The sequence below is a fragment of the Octopus bimaculoides genome, chromosome 23 (genome assembly GCF_046866305.1).
Source record: "Octopus bimaculoides isolate indiv1 chromosome 23, ASM4686630v1, whole genome shotgun sequence".
Lineage (NCBI taxonomy): Eukaryota > Metazoa > Mollusca > Cephalopoda > Octopoda > Octopodidae > Octopus > Octopus bimaculoides.
The window spans coordinates 37,316,676-37,337,351 of NC_142950.1; the positions used below are offsets into that span (position 1 = coordinate 37,316,676).

The window sequence follows — 20,676 nt, forward strand, 5'->3', positions numbered from 1 at the left end:
ACAGAATCATCAAGTCGTTGGCTTTTGAATGTTGTGATTCCTGCATTCACCTGATGAAACAGTTTTTTTTACTAATGGTGCAATGTCTTCATGAATCGATTAAAATTTCGTTGGAAGCAGCTGTAGTGGATTGACACATTATCCATCTGTTGTTACTTATTTATTTGTCATTTGCATCACTTGGAACCTGCTATTTGCGTAGATCCAAAGTATACTATGAACTCTACATTTAGTACGATTTGTGTTTCTGGATTAGCCTCAGGGCTATTGATAGACTCAGTTGGTTACAGTTAGTCGCATACAGAACCTGAATATGTCTGCCTGTACTTCGGTACCCACAAATGCATTCCTCTTTTCATTTTACTTTTCGAGCTGGCCCGGTGCCTTACCATTTAAGTGCCAGATTCACTTGAATCCTGATCCATTATATATATATATATATATATATATATCATCATCATTATTATTGTCATTTAATGCCTGTTGTCCATGCTGGCATGGGTTGGATGGTTTTGTCCAGGGCTGGTAAACTGAGGGGCTGCACCAGACACCAGTCTGATTTGGCATGGTTTTGTATGGTTGGATGCCCTTTCTTATACCATGTGCTCCAAGGGTGTAATGGGTGCTTTTACATGTCACCGGCACAGGTGCCATTAGTGTGACACTGGTATTTGCTACGACTGCAATTTTGCTTGAGGCTAGATGGGTCTCCTCATATAAGCAGGGAAAAGTGAATGTTAAAACAATGACGATAAGAATATATATCTATATAAATATAGAAAAACCCATCAACAACATCACATCTTGCTACACATCCCACTACAGGGTGGGAGAGATAAGCATAATGCATTAAGAAGTGTGAAAAAGAGACATAGTTTGATTGACTGGAGTAGGGTATGTAAAGCAAGTTAATGCCGCATGTGGGTGGAACGCTCAATGCTTTCAGAAATCAGTTTCGCTTCGGTTGGTGGTGGTCTTCTCAATAACCTTGTATCACCAGTCATCTCAGTCCATTGTCATCTCCGACGTGAGGCCCAACATCTTGAGATCAGCCTTCACTCCTTTCATCCAATGTCTCCCTGGGTTTCCCTCTTCCACAAATGCCCTTCACTTTAAGCAATCAGCACTTCTTTATGCAGCTGTCTTCATTCATACTCATCACCTGACCAAACCAACAGTCTTCTCTCTTGCATGCTGCATCTTATTGCTCTTATGCCCAACTCTTCTCACCACATTTGCAATGTCGTACATGCACACTGATGTTGCACATCCATCACAGTATATCAACTTCATTTCTCTTGTTTACATGTGTCTTCTGCATTCAGAGCCCATATCTCACTATCCTGGAGTATAACCATTTGTACAGAAGCATCATACAATCTACTTTTCCCTCTGAGACTGTTACCTATTAGCAGACGAGTGGGCTGAACTATTTGACGTTTCAATACCAACTTCAGCTGGTCATTCTGTGCCCGAGCAACATTCACACACACAAAACAGAAAAAAAAAGGAAAGAAAGGGAGAGACGAGTAATATCCAGGAACTAAGTTTTCTTTAGGCTTTATAGAATCAGCCAAACAATATAAATCAATTGAAGAAACAACATTTTATAATTATATAAATAGATTTTTTTTATTTCATCGGAAAGTTAAAATTCTGTACAAAGATGAGAAAAAAAAAAGATTTAATAAACAGTATTTTTTTAATAAAACCAATTTGCTTTTTCTTTCATCATTTGTGTATCAACAGATTCATGAGTCAATTTGGCTGAAAAGAAAGGAAAAGAAAAATCTGTTAAAAACTTGGATGGAAGTAAATGAGAAGAAAATATCAGCTGGAAAAAAAGGGTGACAGATTTTAAGGGTTTAATATTTATTAATAGCTCAGTCAGAAGATGGAAGGCAATAACGAGACCTCTTTTGTAGGGAATCCTGGCTTTGCAGGAAACTGAATATAGGCCAGACACTTGGAACAAATACATCAACAGAATGAACTTTGCTTAAAAGAAAAAAAAAAGCAGCTAAGGCCCAAGATGTGTTGTTAAAGCAGCTGATGGATTAAATCTGAGGTTGAGAACTCTGGAGTTTCTGTGTTTTTTTTTTTGTTTACTAGTTTCAGTTTGAAAGCTGCAGCCATACTGGGGCACCACTTATTTGCAACATTTAAAGAAAAAAAAATCTAATATCAGAGCTAGAGTTGGCCAGTCCTCCATGTACTTCACACAATAATAATCTACAGTTCTAAACTGGTCATCTGAGCTAGCTGCATCAATGGCCAACCAAGACACTAAACATTCGACGGTTCCCTTAAAACTAAATAACCAAGTACAGCTTAGTTCCTCAAGCAAGAAGGATTTTAATGGGTGTTGTGTTGGTTTGCTGAGCTAAGTTCAAATCTTAGAAGGCTCTAACCGCCACCCCCACCATTAGTTGCAGTATTTGATTAGAAAAGAAAAACCAAAATAAACAATGCTTTTATATATATTTATTCTGACGCCAGAATGGAAGATGTGGCATTAAATGGTGAAGGAAAGAGATAGAGAGAGAGAGACAGACTTACTGTTAGCTTCTATTTTCTCTTGGCTGCCAACAATTGAATCCTTCAGATCACATCTCTCACCAATGTATACACTGTCACATATTATACACCCATCAATAATGCTCCTGCAATAAATACATCAAAAATGAAACAAATCCAAAAATAAATATACACACACACACACACACAAGTAACAGTGAAGCTTGTACAGAAATACTATACAATAAAGAGTATAAAGTATAAATTTATTCTATTTAATTGGAAAATTTCAAGAATTAAATAGTTTTAACACAGCTTTAGAGTTAGGTAAAGTATATCATACAGCAAACTCACCAAATAATGACTAATTAGAGGAAATGCTTAGTGAAATGCTGGGATCATCAGGTTTTGCTGCAGTCCAATATGGAGCAACCAACAAAACCATGAACAACAGGGAAAAAGTGCTTTCATATTAGTTGAAATCGATAGTTATAGGCACAGACACATTATGGCTGCAGGAAGAAGTTTACATACTAAAAAAATTATACAGTAGGAGGAGTCCTCATTAGTGTTGGCTTTAGGTGTGAAGAGATGAACCAATGGCTGACAGGTTTTAGAAAACCAGAGTAGCGTTAACCATTACAATGCTGTCAGCAGTAGTAAACTCTCATGTGGTTAACTTAGTAAAGAGAGCATTTACAAGTGACTGCAATAATTGTTATCTAATCTCTCTCTATATATATTATATGTCATATTATATTATATATAATATAACATAATTCCTAATTCAATGGTGAAAATAGTTGTGGTAACTCAAGTGTCTGATGTAATTGAAACTATTAAATTGAGTCATTCAACAAGCAGATGGCCTTGACACTAAACAACTGGGACAGTCTTGTCCTAAATGTGATAGTTGCTTGACAAGCCTGCAGGGCTACCAGATCTTGTTGAAAATAAAGGTTTAGAAGTTAAAAACCTAACTCTTCATACAGTGTTTGTTCAGTCCTTTGCAAAAACATGTCCAGAACATTTGTTGTTCAATAGACTGAGGGAATTATTACCTTGAATTGAAACAAATGATGGTTGGCATCAGAAAATTCTGCGTCAATGGAAGTTTTGTCCGACTCGTGCAAGCATGGAATAGTTATTTGCGTCACTAGCAGCACAAATGGCCATTTTATAAACCAGAGTTTATGAACAGACAATATTTATTCTTAATAACTGTCGTGCTGCTAGCAGTTGTGGTCTGTGAAAGGATTCACCTGTTAAGGGTTGCTGTAAAAGATATCTGTATGTAGAAGTAATATGTTACATATTGTTGAGTGTAGGAAAAGAGAAACCAATAGTAGTTTGAGGTGAGAGTTAAGAAAGCTGTCAGCTATTAATTTATATAAAATAAAGTCAGTTTGTCAACCCACCCCACCCCACCACACAATTGTTAGTACCAAAGCGGCTGTTACACTTACCCTTCGCCAATTTCTGTATGATCCAAAATGACAGAATTAGTAATCTTCACTTTATCATAAATCTTACAGTAAGCACCAATCACTGATTGCGTGATGGACACATTTTTGCCTAAGGAAACACTTCCATCCAGCAACGATTCATCACCAATCTGGTCAAGAGGAGGAAAATAAAGAGTTTTAAGTAGAAAACTTTAAAATTCAACAACTTGGTAGAATAAAAGGTGAAAAAAAAAAAAATTGACTATTCCATTTCTATATTTATTAGCATAACACCATACACAGCCATAGTCCAGACACAAACTGGAAGATTTAGCTAAATCTACCTTAAATCACACTAAAAAAATGAGACATTGCATGAAAAACAAAAAGCCATGATCACAACTGGAATATTTTTGCAGACAGGTCTCCTGGATTTGGGCCAAAACAGAACAAAAGATGGAAAAAAATGAATACAAAAAGGATCATAGTTGCTGCTTCTACAATAGTTCTACAGGACCGTATCTATCCTGCCCCTTTTCAAACCTCTTGGTCTCTTGTGAGTCTTAAAAAAAAAAAAAAAAGGGTGCCAAGACGTCTTGGGTCAATACAGTGAATATTAGTTCAATAATCCCAAGATCAAGTAATAATAGAAACTACTTGGAAGCTGGCCACCATCTTTGGCCAGCCATCTTAAGTTGCTGCAGCTCGTCGGACCAAACCAGCAGCCATCTTCCAATTGACAATCTCAGGAACAAAATTCTCAGCCCCCACCCTACCCTATTGAGAGTTTTGCAGAGAAAATCTCTTTCTCAAATGCCAACATGTTAGAACTGCAGTTTTTAACCAGACCTACTTCCAGGATAAAGAAAACAGACTTTTTACCTTTGATGATTTGCCTGCTGTAATCTTAGATAAGGTTCCAGGTGGCATCAATTCTGGGAAATGTTTCAGGATCTGAGAAATACAGAATACAAAAAAAAAATAATTATTCTAGAATATTAACGAGTGTTAATCTGTTATTTATTTAGGACCCAGTATTTGGATTACCATAAATAAAGAGAATACATAAATGGTATGGCAGTATGGTTAAGAAGTTGGCATCCCTACCAAAGGGTTTTAGGTTCAGTCCCCTTGCTTGGCCCCTTGGACAAGTGTCTTCTGATATAGCCTCAGGTCAACTAAAGCATTGCGAAAGGATGATTTGGGAAATAAAGGGTGTATGGTGTGTGTGCAGTGCGGTGGGTGCATGCGCGGTGTGTGTGTGTGTGTGTGTACATGTTTTTGCGTTTCCTTGACTTGGCATAGCATAACAGTTGTAAACAAGTCTCACCTTCAAAGAAGTGGTGTAAGTCATTGCCAAAATGTTTTGTGGAAACCTGTCTAGCCTTGGGAAAATATTACTTTCCTTGGAAACATTTGAAGGGTGGTAAAAGGGAAAGCATCTGAGCACAAAAACCTGTCTGACCCATGCACGCATGACTAAGTGGATGTCGTCGAAAGAGTGATAAACAGCAGCACAAATTACCTGTCGGTTGGCTTCAGCATAGTTTGCTAGGGTGTTGGTTCGGACACAGAACCCTTTCTCTTGGATGTACACGTAACAGTGTATCTCTTCATGATACGTAGGGGATACCTTATTGCTTAACGTCAGTTGATATGCTTCTGCGAGGAAACTCTTTGGAATGTAGCTGTAAATGTCTGCAAAAGGATAAACACAAAAGAATGATGAAAAAATAAACCCCCGTTTTGCTTCTCGACATTTTTTTCTTTTTAAATCCCATCTCTCCTTCCCATTCTTGGCCCAAAGACATTCAGACTTCTTCAACAGTCAAGGAATGACTATAACCATGATCTTGTAGTTAAGTAGTCTGTCTCACAAATCTGTAGCTTAAATATTTCCACCTACATAAAGTTCAGATCAGTTTGGTCCGATTCTCAATTATTTTATTGGATGCATACACAGAACTAAATTGGATTTGAAACAATATTTTATTTTAAAACCAATAATGTTTTTATCTGCTGAATACAGGTCCAGGAAAGAGACTTAAAAATGATGTTTGGAGAACTGAACAATCAAAATGTTGTATAGATGTAAACTTTTAAAGCAGCTTGTATCTAGATGTTAACGGGATTATAGTTTTTTTGGATTATTAACTGAAATTCATTTAAAATTATTTTTTACCTCTTTTCTTACTCAATCCTTCACTTGGGACATCTTTCTTTGACTTGTTCTTAGAGAACTGCTTTTTCACAATGTAAGGGACCAGTTCGCCTTTGAGGGTTGTGATCTTCCTGCAGTAACAAATGGAAACAGAAGAAGAATTACAACAACAATCAGGATCGTCTGGTGAATGTCTCAACACAAAACCATTTGCAATAATCGGGTTCTTAAGTTTGAAACCCTGTTTGGATTTCATGACAGAGTTTATACTCCACTTATACATTTTAAGACTTGTGCCAATAAAGAATATAAAAAATTCATTTTACAAACATAAAACTAATTGATGCTGGGTAAAGCTGTGTGTGTGTATGTGTGTGTGCATGTGCATTAGCAGTTTTACTCTTTCTGGGTTCTGAGGTAGAATATCAAGCTAATAGTCACAGTGTGTGGGGGGGGGGGTATGTAACAGCAGGGTTAGGTCCCAGCAGGTCCCCTTTAGTCTAATTGTTACTGATTTTGAGGGCTGGGCTCCATAACACACAGCACTATGCAGCATTGAGTGATCATGAGCAAGATACTCCTAAATTAAAACCCAAGTCCTCAATCCAAGTGTTTTGAGTTCAAGATAATGATGAAACTAAATTCTGATAAAATATTCAGTCTACAGTAATAAACCCTTAAATATGTCTAATCCTTAATCTGGTTCAATAAAATTCTCCTGGTCATAAAATTTACATTTTATTAATAACCAATGTTGGTGTTGTCAGGAGGAGGAGGAGAGGATTTTGCTTGCTCAAGTGTGAACAAAAAGCTTTTCTATTTCACAGTTGAGAGATTATGATATGAAGAGCATCCAGCTGCAGAAAAAATACACACAAAACCTCTTTTTTTTCTTTTATTAGAATCCCTGGTTTATAAAGACCATCCCAGTTCAGTATAGACAAGCCATCAACAACAGAAAGTCAACCAGAGAGAAATAAAGGGGAAAGAATGAGAAAAATGTCAAAACAAGTGAGTAAATAGGTGGGGGATGTTTGTTAAACCCCTGAATTCCATTAGAATTTACAGTTCAATTAACAATTAGGTCAGTCATGTCTACCTTTATTGTTTGTTTATCTGGCCACCCCCTGCCATGAGCAAAACAGCACCCTTCCCTGTCCTTAGTCAACCAAAAGTTCAAATCAAACAATTATAATCAACCCAACACCCACAAATAAGAAATTTACAAATTGAGAGAGAGAGAGAGAAAGAGAGAGTGAGAGAGAGATGATCAATACACAATTTGATCTTTACAGTTTTACCAGTGATTACAATGAAGTAGCCAGGTTTAAAAGGGGTTATTTTAAAACCTCTAGTTTAGAACAGTACAGTCACAGAATGATCACCACAACTTCATTGCAAACCAAATCAAAGAGTGTAATGCAGTGAGAGGTTTGTGGTTTACCTGTAGGTGTTTTTATCAGTCACCTCTAATTACCACAAAATCTATTCCAACAACAATCCAGAACAAACAGGTGTGGTTTCTAGAATACTTACGGTCTATCGAGAAGGAATTCAAAAATCCATTTCTTCATAATGTACAAATGGCAGTCAGTCATGTCGGTTCGCAACGATATAAACGGACATCTGGAAAAGGAATATTAGAAACAAAAAGAACTAGATTTCTGGAAAGTGAAACGATGGAAAGGGATTTTTCTTTGCGAGGAAAATACATTCCATCCAAAATTAGATGCTTGGCTCTAGGTTAAACCTGGTCAAATAGACCCGTGATCAAAAGGTGCCCAAGCTGTGACCACCCAGGTACTGTATAGTCAAATATAGTCTTTTTTAAAGCAGCAAAAGTGATACGGAGATTTGGTTGCTTTTTCTAGCAAGTTGATTGACCATAAAGAAGTACCTTCAGCATTTGTCAAACATCTTGTAGTCGACGGCTGGACACTTAGCATTTTCAGTATTAAGCAGAAATCGGGTGTCTTAGCTAGTCACAACTCCTCTCACTATAACCAGAGATGCCAGTTATTAAAAACCATTCTGATAAAAACTATTTCACCCATGCTAAACCCTTCAAGGTGGAGCCCCAGCATGGCCACAATCTAAATGTGGCTGAAACAAAAGATCCAAAAATAAAATGACTGGAACTTACTGTGTCAGGAAAGAGTGACTAAACGTTATGAAGTCACCTTGGTCGGCTTCGTTACTGTGGAAGACCAGTCGCTGCAAGTCTTTATCCAGACCAATCACATCTCCTTCTGCAGACAGGAGAGAAAATAGAAAAGACAATTGATAAAATTTATTTGTTTTTCTTCAAAATGTCAGATTTATGGAAAGAAAGAGTTTTTAAGAAGATCCTTAGACAGAAGCCAATGACAGCATGGTCACATGAACTGCCAGAAATCATAGCCAAATCTCCCTCAAATAATCTTGAAATAAAGAATATTTGGATAATATTCTCGATACATTGCTTGGAAAAAAAAATTGGGGATCAGGACTGAAATGCTGCTGAACAAGAATTATTCAAAAGCTAATCCATTTTAATTAAAATGTACAATAATGAATCCAGTTTTGATAGGATATTTCTGTTAATTGTTCAGAGAGAAATATTACTAGCAACCATTTAAAACTGTTTTAATACTAATCCAACTCCAATCATCATTATTAAAAGGATGGTAAGCAGGGAATTCAGAGACAGCAAGGTGGCACAAATGTGTCTTATGATGATGATGATGATCCCGTTTTCAGCAATAAGATAGAAATTCTCATTATTAGCAGCAGCATAAAACCACAAAATATTAGTAAAGAGAGAATCGTCCAAGAAATCAATTCCAATATGCGATGCTGCTAGTTTTATTGATTTTTGCCAATGGTAAAAAGATAAAAAAAGGTAAGATTTGAACTTGGAACAAAACTCTAAGACTACAAAGCATTTCATTTGTTTCAGTGATTCTGCAAATTTAAAAACAAAACCATCCTCATCAACTCAAAGTAGGAAAAAAAAAAAAAAGAAATATACAAAACAATCACTGACCATTTTGTTTGTCAACCTTCACTCCAGGAACTGGGGCCTCATTAAATGACTCTGGCAGAGGTGAAAGAAGCATCAAGAAGGAGGCATCATAGGCTTTGAAATGGTTGGTGAAATAGTGGAGAGGCAAAGTGGTGATAAGGTCAGAGGAGATGATCAATAAGTCATACTGAAAAGACAACAAAACCGAGTAGTAGCTGTCCAACAAACGAAAATTAGAGTAGCATTTTAGGTTGAGGCGTCAAATTTAAAAATGACATTAAAAATATTTTTAGGAGAAAGAATGAAATGTGATTTACCTTCACTTTATTCCGAATTAGTCTCAAGGCATCGGCCGTTCCACTGCTGTCATCAGGAACGTTGACAAAGTCAAGCTTTATGATGAATTCATAAAATTCGAGTTTTCTTTTTATATCAGATCGTTTGGATTCTTGAACAAGTACAATTGCCTCTAATTATCAAAACAAAAACAATATATCACCAATATTGAAATGTTATCAAGATATAAAAATCATCAATCAAGATATGGAAATGAAAAATAAATCTTTTTCAAAAGTTGAAAATTATGTTTGCTAACCAATACAACTGTTGGTTATATGCTAGGTCACCACTGCTTCACCAGTTCCCACAAGACTAAGCATCTTGCCATATTACTTGAAGGAGGTTTTTGGAGACATGGCTTTGAAATATCTGAAATGGTGCACTCCCTAAAAATCAGTCATCCTAGATAATTCAGGAAAGAGCCATCGTCCTAACTGAGAGCATCAAGATAAGAGGCCTTCATCAGGATCTAAGGCTATGTTGTTGTTAATGAGAAAAGAGATGGATGAAGAAGAGGGTCGTAAATTCACAGAATAGATTAGAAGAGCAAAAACTGGTTACAAACCTTGGAAACCTGCCTTCTGACACATGTTAATAGAATACCAAATCATTGGTTTGTTTCCGACAGTCAACAGAGCTTTTGGCGTGTTGGCAGTGAGGTCATTCATTCTTGACCCGGTGCCAGCAGCCAGTATCACAGGATGATAATCCATAATGTATAATGCTTCACTAAAACACAGGAAAAAAAAAAAATTCACAGTTGGCTCACTTCAAGTCCAGCCAAAAGCACTTAAAAAGGAAAAGAAAATTGCATTAAAATGTCTTGAATCTGATTATTTGGCTAAGCATCTAGTTTGGATGTTGGGATAAATTAGGGGGTTGGTGGCGCTACGTCAATGGAAAATATTGAAAAACATCAATACATGCAAGAGTGAGAAAGAAACGACGGGGGCTGTCTTGGAATGTGCTAGAAACGACAGCAAAATCTCCCTTAAATCACACATTATCCTCTGAAAATATTTACAATTTAAAAAAACCGAAAAGGTTCCATCTTTTTAAGCGCAAAAAGATGGCCAAAATCAGTCCGGAGGTGGGATGTGGGGGGAGTCAAACTTTTTTCCCCCCTCCCCACCGAAAAATTTTCCTTAAAAATTTCTTTATAATCGCAATCTATACTGATTTGAAAGGTAGTTGTGTAAACTTTCATTAAAAGAGACGCATTTTCCTGAAAGTTATGAGAGAAAAATCGGATCGTGTGAATTTTCCGAAAGTCCTCCCCCAACCCCAACCACGTTCGTTCGCACAAATTTTTGTTTTCCTATTCGTTTTCTACACTTTTTTTTTTTTTTTTTTTTTTTTTTACACCTATTAGATTTTTTTTTTGTGTGTTTTGGTGATCAGGAGTTAAAGTAAACATTAACCAAAAATTTACTCGGAATCCAACAGAGAAAAGATATTGACTCTTAAACACGAAAAATTATCCAGATATTTTATTAGCAACCTCAATTAAAATCGAGTCAAAGTTGAGGAAAAACTATGATGCAGACTCTATACCGACTAATTTTTACTCCTAAAGATGATGCAATATTTGCAATGTAATGATTTCAAACTGGAAGGGAGGCGGGGGGGGGGGAGACAATAGATCAAAAGTTACTCATTTTGCTCCGGTTACTAATTGCACCCCCACCCCCCACGTTACCACAAAACCTATTAAAAAGATGGATGTTGTAGGTGTGTGGATGATGATATGTGAAAACCAGAGAGGAATCGATCCAACACCGTTTCTACTGCTATGTGGTACTCAATGTTAATAGGAGGGAAAATAGCGGAGTGAGGTAAAATTTGAGAAAAGTAGAAATGGTTTGTGGCGACTTATTTATTCCGAATGCGATACAACCTTAATATCAAAAGGTCCGGCGATTATATAACTATATTTTTTTTAAGCTAAAGAACAAAAAATTGAAATAAGCAAGGGACATCACATCGGTAAAAATTTACCGGGACATCGGAGTAGAGACATTTCTGGTGCGTATCTTCGTGAAATTGCTTTGCACAAATTCCTGGCCTAACAACAATTAAAATAGATGTTTGGCCTCATTGTCTTTTCAGACAGTATATTTCAGAATAGATTATGCAATATGATTATAAATAATTAAATCTAAAACGACAAAGTGAGATTTGAGAGATTTAGCTGCAATTTCTAGCAAACAGCTAATACCAGTTGACAATTAAAAAATTCACTAGACAACACTCGAATACACACACATTTTACCAAAGATTATAAAAGAGTGCGATTTAAAAGAAAAAACCCCGAAAAATACGAAGTTTTCTGTTCGATATTTTTCTATAAAAAAAAAAAGACAGAACCCTTGATTGATAAGTGCAGTAAAAAGCTATATATATATAACTGCTGCAGACACGTGCGTGCGTATAATAGTTATATGTCGTATCTGGAGTAAGACTGACGGATAGGGAAATGGTGCAGGTCTTGGAATCGATGGTCGCAATATAGTCACTAAATGGTGTGCCACACAGAACGAGAAAAGAACATGGACTTGAATTTGGTATCCTGTTATTAAATCTATGGCTACATAGGTCTCGGTACTCGATATTAAATGTCAAACTAGAAATGCAATCCATAGATGCCCTGATGCTCAAAACTGAACAGTTCCCTCGTTAATGAGATTGCCAATAAGGACAGAAACCCGAAGGGTAAAATTAATCGCGCACTGAGCGTATCCAGTCCCCCACACACATATATAAACTTTCCTTCCACATGTTACCTTTTAAGAAAAAAAAAAGGGGGGGAACCAAGAAATGATTTATGCCAATAAAAAACAAAGTTAGGGGGTAGTTCTTAATTTCTCAAAGGGTGCCCCGTTATATATATAATTTTTGAATGAATATTAGCTTTACCCACGCTGAAAAGTGTGGAGTTTTGGAATAGCTATTCCTCGCAGTCAGATTCCTACAACCCCGGGGGAAACGAGAAAAGGGTTATTTTCTCTGTTATTGTTATTTTAAAAAAAATAGTATTTGCGTTTTATAAAGCAAGAATTCACGAGATTCTAAACATTTCTCAAAGACTGACGTCCTTGTTTAAATGTCAGATTGGACAGAAGAAGTGTTCTGCAGAGAAACTCGTCTGCTTTAAACAGTTTTCTTTTTTCGTCAGCAGGTAGTGGAAGATAAACTAACTTTAAGCTATTTACTACTACTTAAATAAATATTACCATCAACCAAGTATAAATATAAACATACGCACACGACCCCAATTCTAAAATAGCAAATGGGACAGGTGGAGGAGTGAAAGCAGAAGTCTATAGGTTCGGCATAGTAACTCCAAATGTCCCTCACATCACAATCTAACACTAGACAGGGATACACTGTATAAGCTTGTGGTGGGTGCAGAGTTCTTGTAAACGTTGGGGATGGTCACGGTTGGAGCAGCTGCTCGGTAAAGTTTTGCTCGGTCAGGTCTTGGCAGCGATAAGGTTTCACCTCTGAACACAATGATTAAACACGCAGCTGTAAACAAATGAGTGTATATATATATATATATATATTTGATACCAACACCGTAGTACTATCAGGTGTGTATATATACACATATGCGTATATAAAGATAAAAGTTTATATAAAAAGAAAGAGAGAGAAATAAAACAAGAGAAGGCGAACACTTACGGTGAAGAAGGAGAGTCGTGCGACGGCCTCCGTTTCATCTGCTCATGCTCATTCGCGTACTTCCGTTCTTCCGCCATCGTTGCTAATGAATTGTTTGACGGTTGCCAAGACAGCTTCGACATCCTTTATTTTTATATAAAAATCACACACCATGTGTATGATGGGAGTGCATGACCGATTGACTTTGTTTCCTGGTCATTATTATTATTATTGCTATTATTATTGAGACATGGACGACAGTAATATTTGCTGAGGGTTTTTTTGTTTTTTTTCTCAAAATACATGCGGGTTTGGCTGTGTAGTTAATAAACTCGCTTTGCAGCCATGCGGTTACGGGTTCAGACCCACTACGTAGCCCCGAGCCGACCTATGTCTTGGGGGTGAATTTGATAAACGGAAACTGCGTGGAAGCCCGTTACATTCATTCATTCATACATACATATCTATGTTTGTTCCAACAACGCCACTTGACAACCGGTGTTGGTTTGTTTGCGTCCCCGAAACGTAGCAGTTGGTGAGAGTTGTACAAGCCATGTACAAGGATGCTATCAGTAAGGTGAAGGTTAGCAATGGGTATAGCGATAAATTTAAGGTACAAGTAGGGGTTCACCATGGGTCAGTCCTTAGCCCTGTCTTGGTCATCGTAGTCCTCCAGGCAATAACAGAGGGGAATAAGCAGAGAAGAAGTTTCAGGTGTGGAAGCAAAGTCTGGAACCAAAGGGCCCCACGGCTAATCTAACAAAAACCAAAGTCTTAGTAAATAGGAGAGCAGACAAATCACAAATCCCTTCAGTTAGATGGCTCTGCTCAATCTGTAGAAAAGGCTTAGGTAGAAACTCCATAAGATGTACCTGGTATAAACTATGGACACATAAGAGGTGCAGCAATATCAGAGGAAGGTTAACAGGTAAAATAGTTTTTGCATGTGGAAGGTGCACAGGTACAATAAACACTAAAATAGATTGCATCAAATACCAGGGGGGGCGGGGAACTAGAAGTAGTCAATAGCTTCCATTATCAAGGTGATCAAGTCAGTTGTTTCGGGAGTGTAGCTGCTAGAATAAGAATAGGCTGGGCAGAGTTCAGAGAGCTCCTACCTCTGCTGGTAACAAAAGGCCTCTCGCCCAGAGTGAAAGGCAGACAGTATGATGCTTATGCACCAACAGCTATGCTACATGGCAGTGAAACATGGGCTGTGACTGCTGAGGACATGCGCATACCTGTAAGAAATGAAGCTAGTTTACTTCACTGGATGTATAATGTCAGTGTGCATGCACGACAGAGTGTAAGAATCTTGAGAGAAGAGCTGGGCATAAGAGAGATGATTGTGCTGGTATGGTCATGTGATGCACATGGACGAGGAGAGCTGTGTGAAGAAGTGTTGATCTCTACCAGTGGAAGGAAGTTGTGGAAAAGGGAGACCTAGGAAGACATGGGACAAGGTGGTGAAGCATGATCTTTGAATGTTGGGTTTCATGGAGGCAATGGCAAATGACCATACCAGCACAATCATCTCTCTGGCACATAAAAAGCACACACTACACTCTTGGCATGGTTGGTGTTAGGAAGGGCATCCAGCCATAGAAACCACAGTAAATCAGACTGGAACCTGGTTTCTACAGCTGGATGCCTTTCTTAATGCCAACTACACCAGGAGTGAAATATATACACACACACACACACATATATATATTCACATGACAGCCTCTCTCAGTTTCTGCCTAACAAATCCACTTGCTAGGTGCATTGGTCATCTTGGAACTACACAGAGGACACTTGCCCAAAGTGCTTTGTAGTGGGACTGAACTCGAAACCATTTGCTTTGCCAGCAAACTTCATAATGACACTGTTCTGCCTGAACCAATTACAAACAATACCAAAAATAAAACATGAAGGAAAGTTCTGAAATTTGTGTGTATTTATGGGAAATACTATGATAAAAATATATGATAGAAAATTATTGACTTTGTGTTAAAAAAAATATAAAATTACAGTAAAATTCTTGTTTTGTCCAATTTAAAATTTAATCAGCAGCAGAACTTATTGTCTGTTGTCCTTCACTTTCTGAAGAAGTCGTTGCTTCCTGGTAGCTTACATGTTTTTCCCTAAAACATGTTTGTATTTTACCAGAATTATCAAGAGGCGGCTGCCAAATCACATCCTTATGATCAGTTCTGAATTTCTCAAATTCCATCTCTTCGGTTTTCTTGCCTGTCTTGCATCTCATTTCCAGAAACATACCCCAGTCACTGCGGGGTGGCAAAGAGATACTTCGGTTCCAGTCTGGCTCCTCAAGAGAAATTAACATTCGGATCTGATATGCAATGGTCTACACAAGACAATAGCAGAAGGAAGAGATAGACAGATTGACAGTTAGGCAGATAGACAGATTGGCAGACAGACAGACAGGCAGACACAAAGTATAGCAACAACAAATATAACAATATTAAAACTAGCCAATGATCATTAACCTGCTAGAAACAATAGCCAAATCATTTTAAGAACCTCAACTCATCATGTATATATAAATACACACACACACACATATAAATATGTGTTGTGAGTATTTGGTGACCTCAATAGTACAAGGGTCACAGAAAAAGGCATCCGGAACACTCTGTAAAGTGGTTGGCATTAAGAAGGGCATCCAACTGCAGACATCTTGCCAAAGCAGACCATTGGGGCTCTGCATACTTTTCTGGCTCATTGCTTCCTTCCTTCCTTTTGAGCTGTCTAACTCATGCCTGTATGGAAAACTGATGTTAAACAATGTTTCACATCTGTTTTTCCATGCTGGTATGAGTTAGATGGGTATTTAATTGAGATGGTGTTGTTTAGCCAGATATCTTTCCTCTCAACAGCCTTTAGCTGTCTGTCAACAAAATTTTTTGAATCCCATTAGAATTCAAAAACCATCTCACTACAGGATTTATTGTTGAAAGGGAATTTTAAAATGGCATCAACGTTTTTAGCTCAGGCATCTCATGCAAAGAAGAAGAAATGTGAGCATTAACACACACACACACTAGCAAAGAGCTTCCGTACAGTTTTTGTTTACCATTTGCACAAGAATGTCACTTACTTTGATATCCTGGAAATCTCTGATTCCTAATTTACATAAAGTCGAGGCATCAGCCATGATCAGTTTCTTGCCATCAACATAATTTTGAATGAAGCAATCCTGAAAGAGATGAGACTTGATCCATTACCCTTTGCTTTTCCGTAGGCACTTACTTACCTACTTTCACAGCTATTCTTCTCCAACCATCACATGACCAGCCATGAAATATCTGCCTCTTTATGCAAGATACTCATATTTATCTAAATACTCATATTTAATGATAGCTTCAAATTTTCACACAAGACTAGCAATTTTGGGTGAGCGTGGTGGTGGTGGTAAGTCAATTGCATCAACTCTCCCCAGTGCATAACTGGTACTTATTTTATCAACCCTGAAAGGATGACACATAAAGTCGACTTCAGTGGTGTTTGAACTCACAACATCAAGACAGACAAAAAGTTGCTAAGCATTCTGCCTGGCATTCTAAAAAAAGAAATATGCTTTCACTATCCAATCACCACCACCACTCTGTTCCTTATCCAAGCTGCATTCTTTTGTTAGTGTGCATGTGCCCACGTAAGTAGGATTTTCCAAGTTTTGATGAGGATTTTCCCATTTTGTTTTTCACCATAGCCTTCAAAATGGTGGCAGGAGATGATAAGATTTGTATAAAAAGATTTGTATAAGAAATTTTTTTTGAAAATATTTGATTTTTTTCTCAGGATCTGCAATATTTTAAAATTATGAACAGAAAAGATGGGGAGGGGGAGGGGGGTGTTTGAAAAAGTCATAAATTTTCAAATTTTTTTTAATAGTGTAAATGTGTTTGCGGGCAGAAAAATATTGAAAAACGTCAATACATGTGAGTGTGAAAAACAAACAAGGGAGGTGGTCGTGGGATGTGCTAGAAACAACAGCCAAATCTCCCTTAAATCACATGCATTTTCGTTAGAGAATATTTCCAAGTTGTTTTCTTTTACCGAAAAGGCTTCTCCAATAGCTTTTAAGTGCGTAGTGTCTCCCCCCCACCCCCCCAAAAAAAATTTGGCCAAAATTTATCGGAGGGAGGTAGAAAGAGGGTTGAAATGAAAAAAAAAAAATCATAGATTTTAAAAAGTTTTATTTCAGATAAAGAAGCCCTTTCAGTCTCATTTCAAGGCTGCGGTGAAAAAATTAATTGGAAAAATTCCTGTGAAAACAGAAAAAACAACTTGTGTGGGCGTCCCGATCCGAAACTCTGTCCGTAAAGTTACTTTAATGCCTCAGTAATGTATCAGTTAATGGACGTCTATGTTTAGATGTGAAACAGACAACTGCTAAAAATATTAGGCAAGTGTCAATAATTAAGTGGGTGACGAATATGTAAGGGTGTGTGTGTGTGTGTCTGTGTGTGAGAGAGAGAGAGAGTATGTGTGTATGAGAGAAAGGGGAGTGAGAGAGTGAGTGTGTGTGAAAATGAAAGTGTTTATGAGAGAGCTGGGGGGAGAAAGAAAGTGAGTGTGTGTGCGTGAGTGTGAATAACGCTATCGAGGAAACTGATGGGATGGCAAGAACAAAGTGGACGGTGCTACGTATGTCGCAGGTGGGGAGAGAAAACAAGCTGGGGGGGGGACGCATGTCACCATACATGTACGCACACACAAGCTTATGTGTGTGTGTCTCTTTCTCTCTCTCTCTCTCCACACACACACATGCATCGAAAACAATAGTCAGTAAGAGGAAGGCACCTGATAGAAAGGGAATCCCATGTTTTTAATCCAGTCTGCAACATCTTCTGTCGTCCAGGTGAGGAAAGTAAGATCTGGCTCGGCTGGACTCTCTTCTCCATCCCCTTCGTTCTCTTCGTTCTTCTCAACACCGTCGTCATCATTGGACGACTCCATCTTTGGTTGTCAAGGAAACTGGACACACACAGTGTCCAGAGTTACTTCCCTTAGATCACTGTCGCTTGCACCCCCCCATCCTCTTTACCAGTGAAGTTCCGAAGATTCAAACAGTAACGAAATTTTATTTACAAATTTACACTTTAAAAAGATGAAAAAAAAAAAGAAAAAGGGAGGGGGGGGGGGGTAAAAAGCAGCCGAAAACGGACGGAGAGGGGCGATGGGTCACATATCTCAGAACCAGAGGAATACTCAGCCGCACTCTGCTGTAATGACCGCGATGGCGTTGCCTCGGAGAATGAACAGCGACACTGGCTGCAGTAGCCACTCCATCTTGCAGGGCTTATTTTTCGGATGAGTCACCGCTCTACCTATTTTGTGGAGGAAATCGGTAGCACGGTGTCCCAGAACACCTGACGTCTCGACGGCAACCGGTCAGGTCCCTGTACTTATTGTCCTTTCTCTCCTCCGCGTTACGGGTGGCAACACCGGAGTTTGCAGCAGATGCCGCGAGTTGGGAGCCAGAGAATGTGTCGCTATACGTCGTGTCTCACACTAGAGATCTGGGTCAAACTAAAGCGTTTGACCCGGTGACAAAATTTAAAAAAAAATTAGTCTAATAGGTGTAAAACAACTGGCTGGGAACGAATATGAAGGGAAAAAAATGCGCGGTGGGGAGCTCCGGAGGTGATAACATAAATGACTGCTTAGATACTGGTGTACATTCACAACCCAACAAGGCAACCGACATGTGAATGCAGTTCTAACTGAAGAATGTATTTTTATAGGCGTAAAGTGGATGTCGATCGACTCTTGAGTTTGTATTTGTGTGTCTTCTTTTAGCTTTTACTTGTTTCGGTCACTGGACTGTGGCCATGCTGGGGCACAGTCTTGAAGCTCTGGTACATATTCCATCGGGCTCTTACGCCCGACCTGGTAAGTTACTTGGACGTAAACAAACCAATTCCGGTTATCAAGTGGTGAACCAAAATGTGGGTCCCTAAAGGTAAAGAGTGAATATACTTGCTCCATATGTTGTTACGCATTGGGAAACTTTCGTTGTTAAAGATGTTGGGGAGATCCATTAATGATTTTGATGGAAGCAGATTGGTTTTCTTTTGAAGAGATGTGAAAGGCCATTGCTACGGTATTCAGCCATTGGAGGGTTTATTTAGTCGGGTACGTTAGCTGCAATGCTTATTTTTTTTAAAGCCCTGTACATATTCTATTGCTGTTTTGCCGAAACGGTAAGTTACGAAGACGTGGGGTGTAAACGCAAACACACATATACATACGACAGGCTTCTACACAGCTTCCGTCAACCGGATTCACTCACAAAGTATAGGTTGGAATGAGGGCTATAGAAGAGGCCCAACACGCCGCGTAATGAGGCTGAAACCGAAAGCACATGGTTAGAAAGCTGGCTTCTTAACCACATAACCATGAACCATGAAAAAGGAGGAGATATAAAACTTGGAAGGAAATAAAAATTAAGACAATAAACCGCCAGCTATTACTCATGTCAGTGAATCAGGTTTCTGAAAGTAGTTTCACCGTTCAGTTGATACAAAACTGAGTGATGATGACACACAAGTATGACTAAAGCTGGATGACAGGTTGGCGGGGAAGGGGAGTGTATAGCTGCTTGAGGATAGTTTCCCTTGCATCTTTTACACCAGGTTACACAGGTAGGCAAATAGACATACATACACACATGATCTATGGCTTCCTATATTAACACGCCTATGTGTGTGTGTGGGAGGTGTAAATATAGGTTTGGTAATACAAACAGTAAATTTAATCCAAAGCATGAATATATATGTGTGTGTGTGAGTGTTTTGCTTTAAGACAGCAGTGGCATGAAACGTTAGTCACAACACAAAGTCTCAGCTCCAGTTTTAATTATATATATATATATATATATATATCAATCATAAGGGTACACAAATGCACCTGCCTGCTAGAAATAAGAATTAAAACCTCCGTTTAAACCACCAATAATAACACAGATGTTTACGATAGAAAACTAACAGTAGTCGGACTAATGGGCCAAACAAAATCTTTCACTTATATATATAGCCCAATGCTATATAAATACTCTCTCCTAAATATTTGCTCCTTATTGGTATATATATCATCATCATCATCGTTTAACGTCCGCTTTCCATGCTAGCATGGGTTGGACGATTTGACTGAGACTGGTGAACCAGATGGCTACACCAGGCTCCAGCACACACACACACAGTGGCGGACTGGGTCTAAAAATATTGGTTGCTAAGGAGGCCCTGCCGCAACTACAATGCTATCATTTATTTTTTTTTTGGTTAGAAGTATTCTTTTCACCTGTCTACAAACACAGCCAGGTTGAAATAATTAATGCATTTTTCTAGGAGCGAATAAAAAATTCTCAACTTTTCTTCCTTCGTTCTTTTCTGCAGTCTCCAGCAGTTAGGTCATTGCTGTTTCACCTGAAACAGCTGTTAAGTTAGACCTATTGCACAAATCCATTTTCTTTTTTTTTCTTTACTCTTTACTGTTTCTTTTTGTATTCCATGTAAATATACTTATTAAACCTCCTTGCA

The 20,676-nt window shown here is 38.2% G+C and overlaps 2 protein-coding genes across 2 annotated transcripts; both read right to left on the minus strand.

The window, feature by feature from the left end:
- Positions 1 to 1,605: 1,605 nt before the first annotated feature.
- On the minus strand, positions 1,606 to 13,964 carry LOC106876096 (translation initiation factor eIF2B subunit gamma). Its single transcript, XM_014924504.3, has 12 exons — positions 13,151 to 13,964; positions 10,032 to 10,195; positions 9,445 to 9,596; positions 9,149 to 9,314; positions 8,267 to 8,372; positions 7,660 to 7,749; positions 6,145 to 6,254; positions 5,488 to 5,660; positions 4,845 to 4,916; positions 3,984 to 4,132; positions 2,560 to 2,663; positions 1,606 to 1,767 (listed from the first exon to the last, which is right to left on the minus strand). The coding sequence occupies exons 1-12, from the start codon at positions 13,270 to 13,272 to the stop codon at positions 1,703 to 1,705; spliced, it is 1,473 nt and encodes a 490-aa protein (XP_014779990.2). The 5' UTR covers positions 13,273 to 13,964; the 3' UTR covers positions 1,606 to 1,702.
- Positions 13,965 to 15,045: 1,081 nt separating this feature from the next.
- Positions 15,046 to 18,132, minus strand: LOC106876089 (sterile alpha motif domain-containing protein 15). The gene is made up of 3 exons (XM_014924497.3): positions 17,939 to 18,132; positions 16,233 to 16,331; positions 15,046 to 15,479 (listed from the first exon to the last, which is right to left on the minus strand). Exons 1-3 carry the CDS (start codon positions 18,092 to 18,094, stop codon positions 15,174 to 15,176), a joined length of 561 nt encoding a protein of 186 aa, XP_014779983.2. The 5' UTR covers positions 18,095 to 18,132; the 3' UTR covers positions 15,046 to 15,173.
- Positions 18,133 to 20,676: the final 2,544 nt, after the last annotated feature.

What these genes read in the sequence shown, in the direction of transcription:
- LOC106876096 (XM_014924504.3), bottom strand. Translation starts at nt 13,272, where the DNA reads ATGTCGAAGCTGTCTTGGCAACCGTCAAACAATTCATTAGCAACGATG. An exon ending in CACGACTCTCCTTCTTCACC is followed by an intron (nt 10,196 to 13,150) that starts GTAAGTGTTCGC and finishes CCTGTGTTTTAG; the next exon opens with TGAAGCATTATACATTATGG. An exon ending in TCAGAAGGCAGGTTTCCAAG is followed by an intron (nt 9,597 to 10,031) that starts GTTTGTAACCAG and finishes TTTGATAATTAG; the next exon opens with AGGCAATTGTACTTGTTCAA.
- LOC106876089 (XM_014924497.3), bottom strand. Translation starts at nt 18,094, where the DNA reads ATGGAGTCGTCCAATGATGACGACGGTGTTGAGAAGAACGAAGAGAAC. An exon ending in TGGGATTCCCTTTCTATCAG is followed by an intron (nt 16,332 to 17,938) that starts GTGCCTTCCTCT and finishes CATCTCTTTCAG; the next exon opens with GATTGCTTCATTCAAAATTA. An exon ending in GAGATTTCCAGGATATCAAA is followed by an intron (nt 15,480 to 16,232) that starts GTAAGTGACATT and finishes TGTCTTGTGTAG; the next exon opens with ACCATTGCATATCAGATCCG.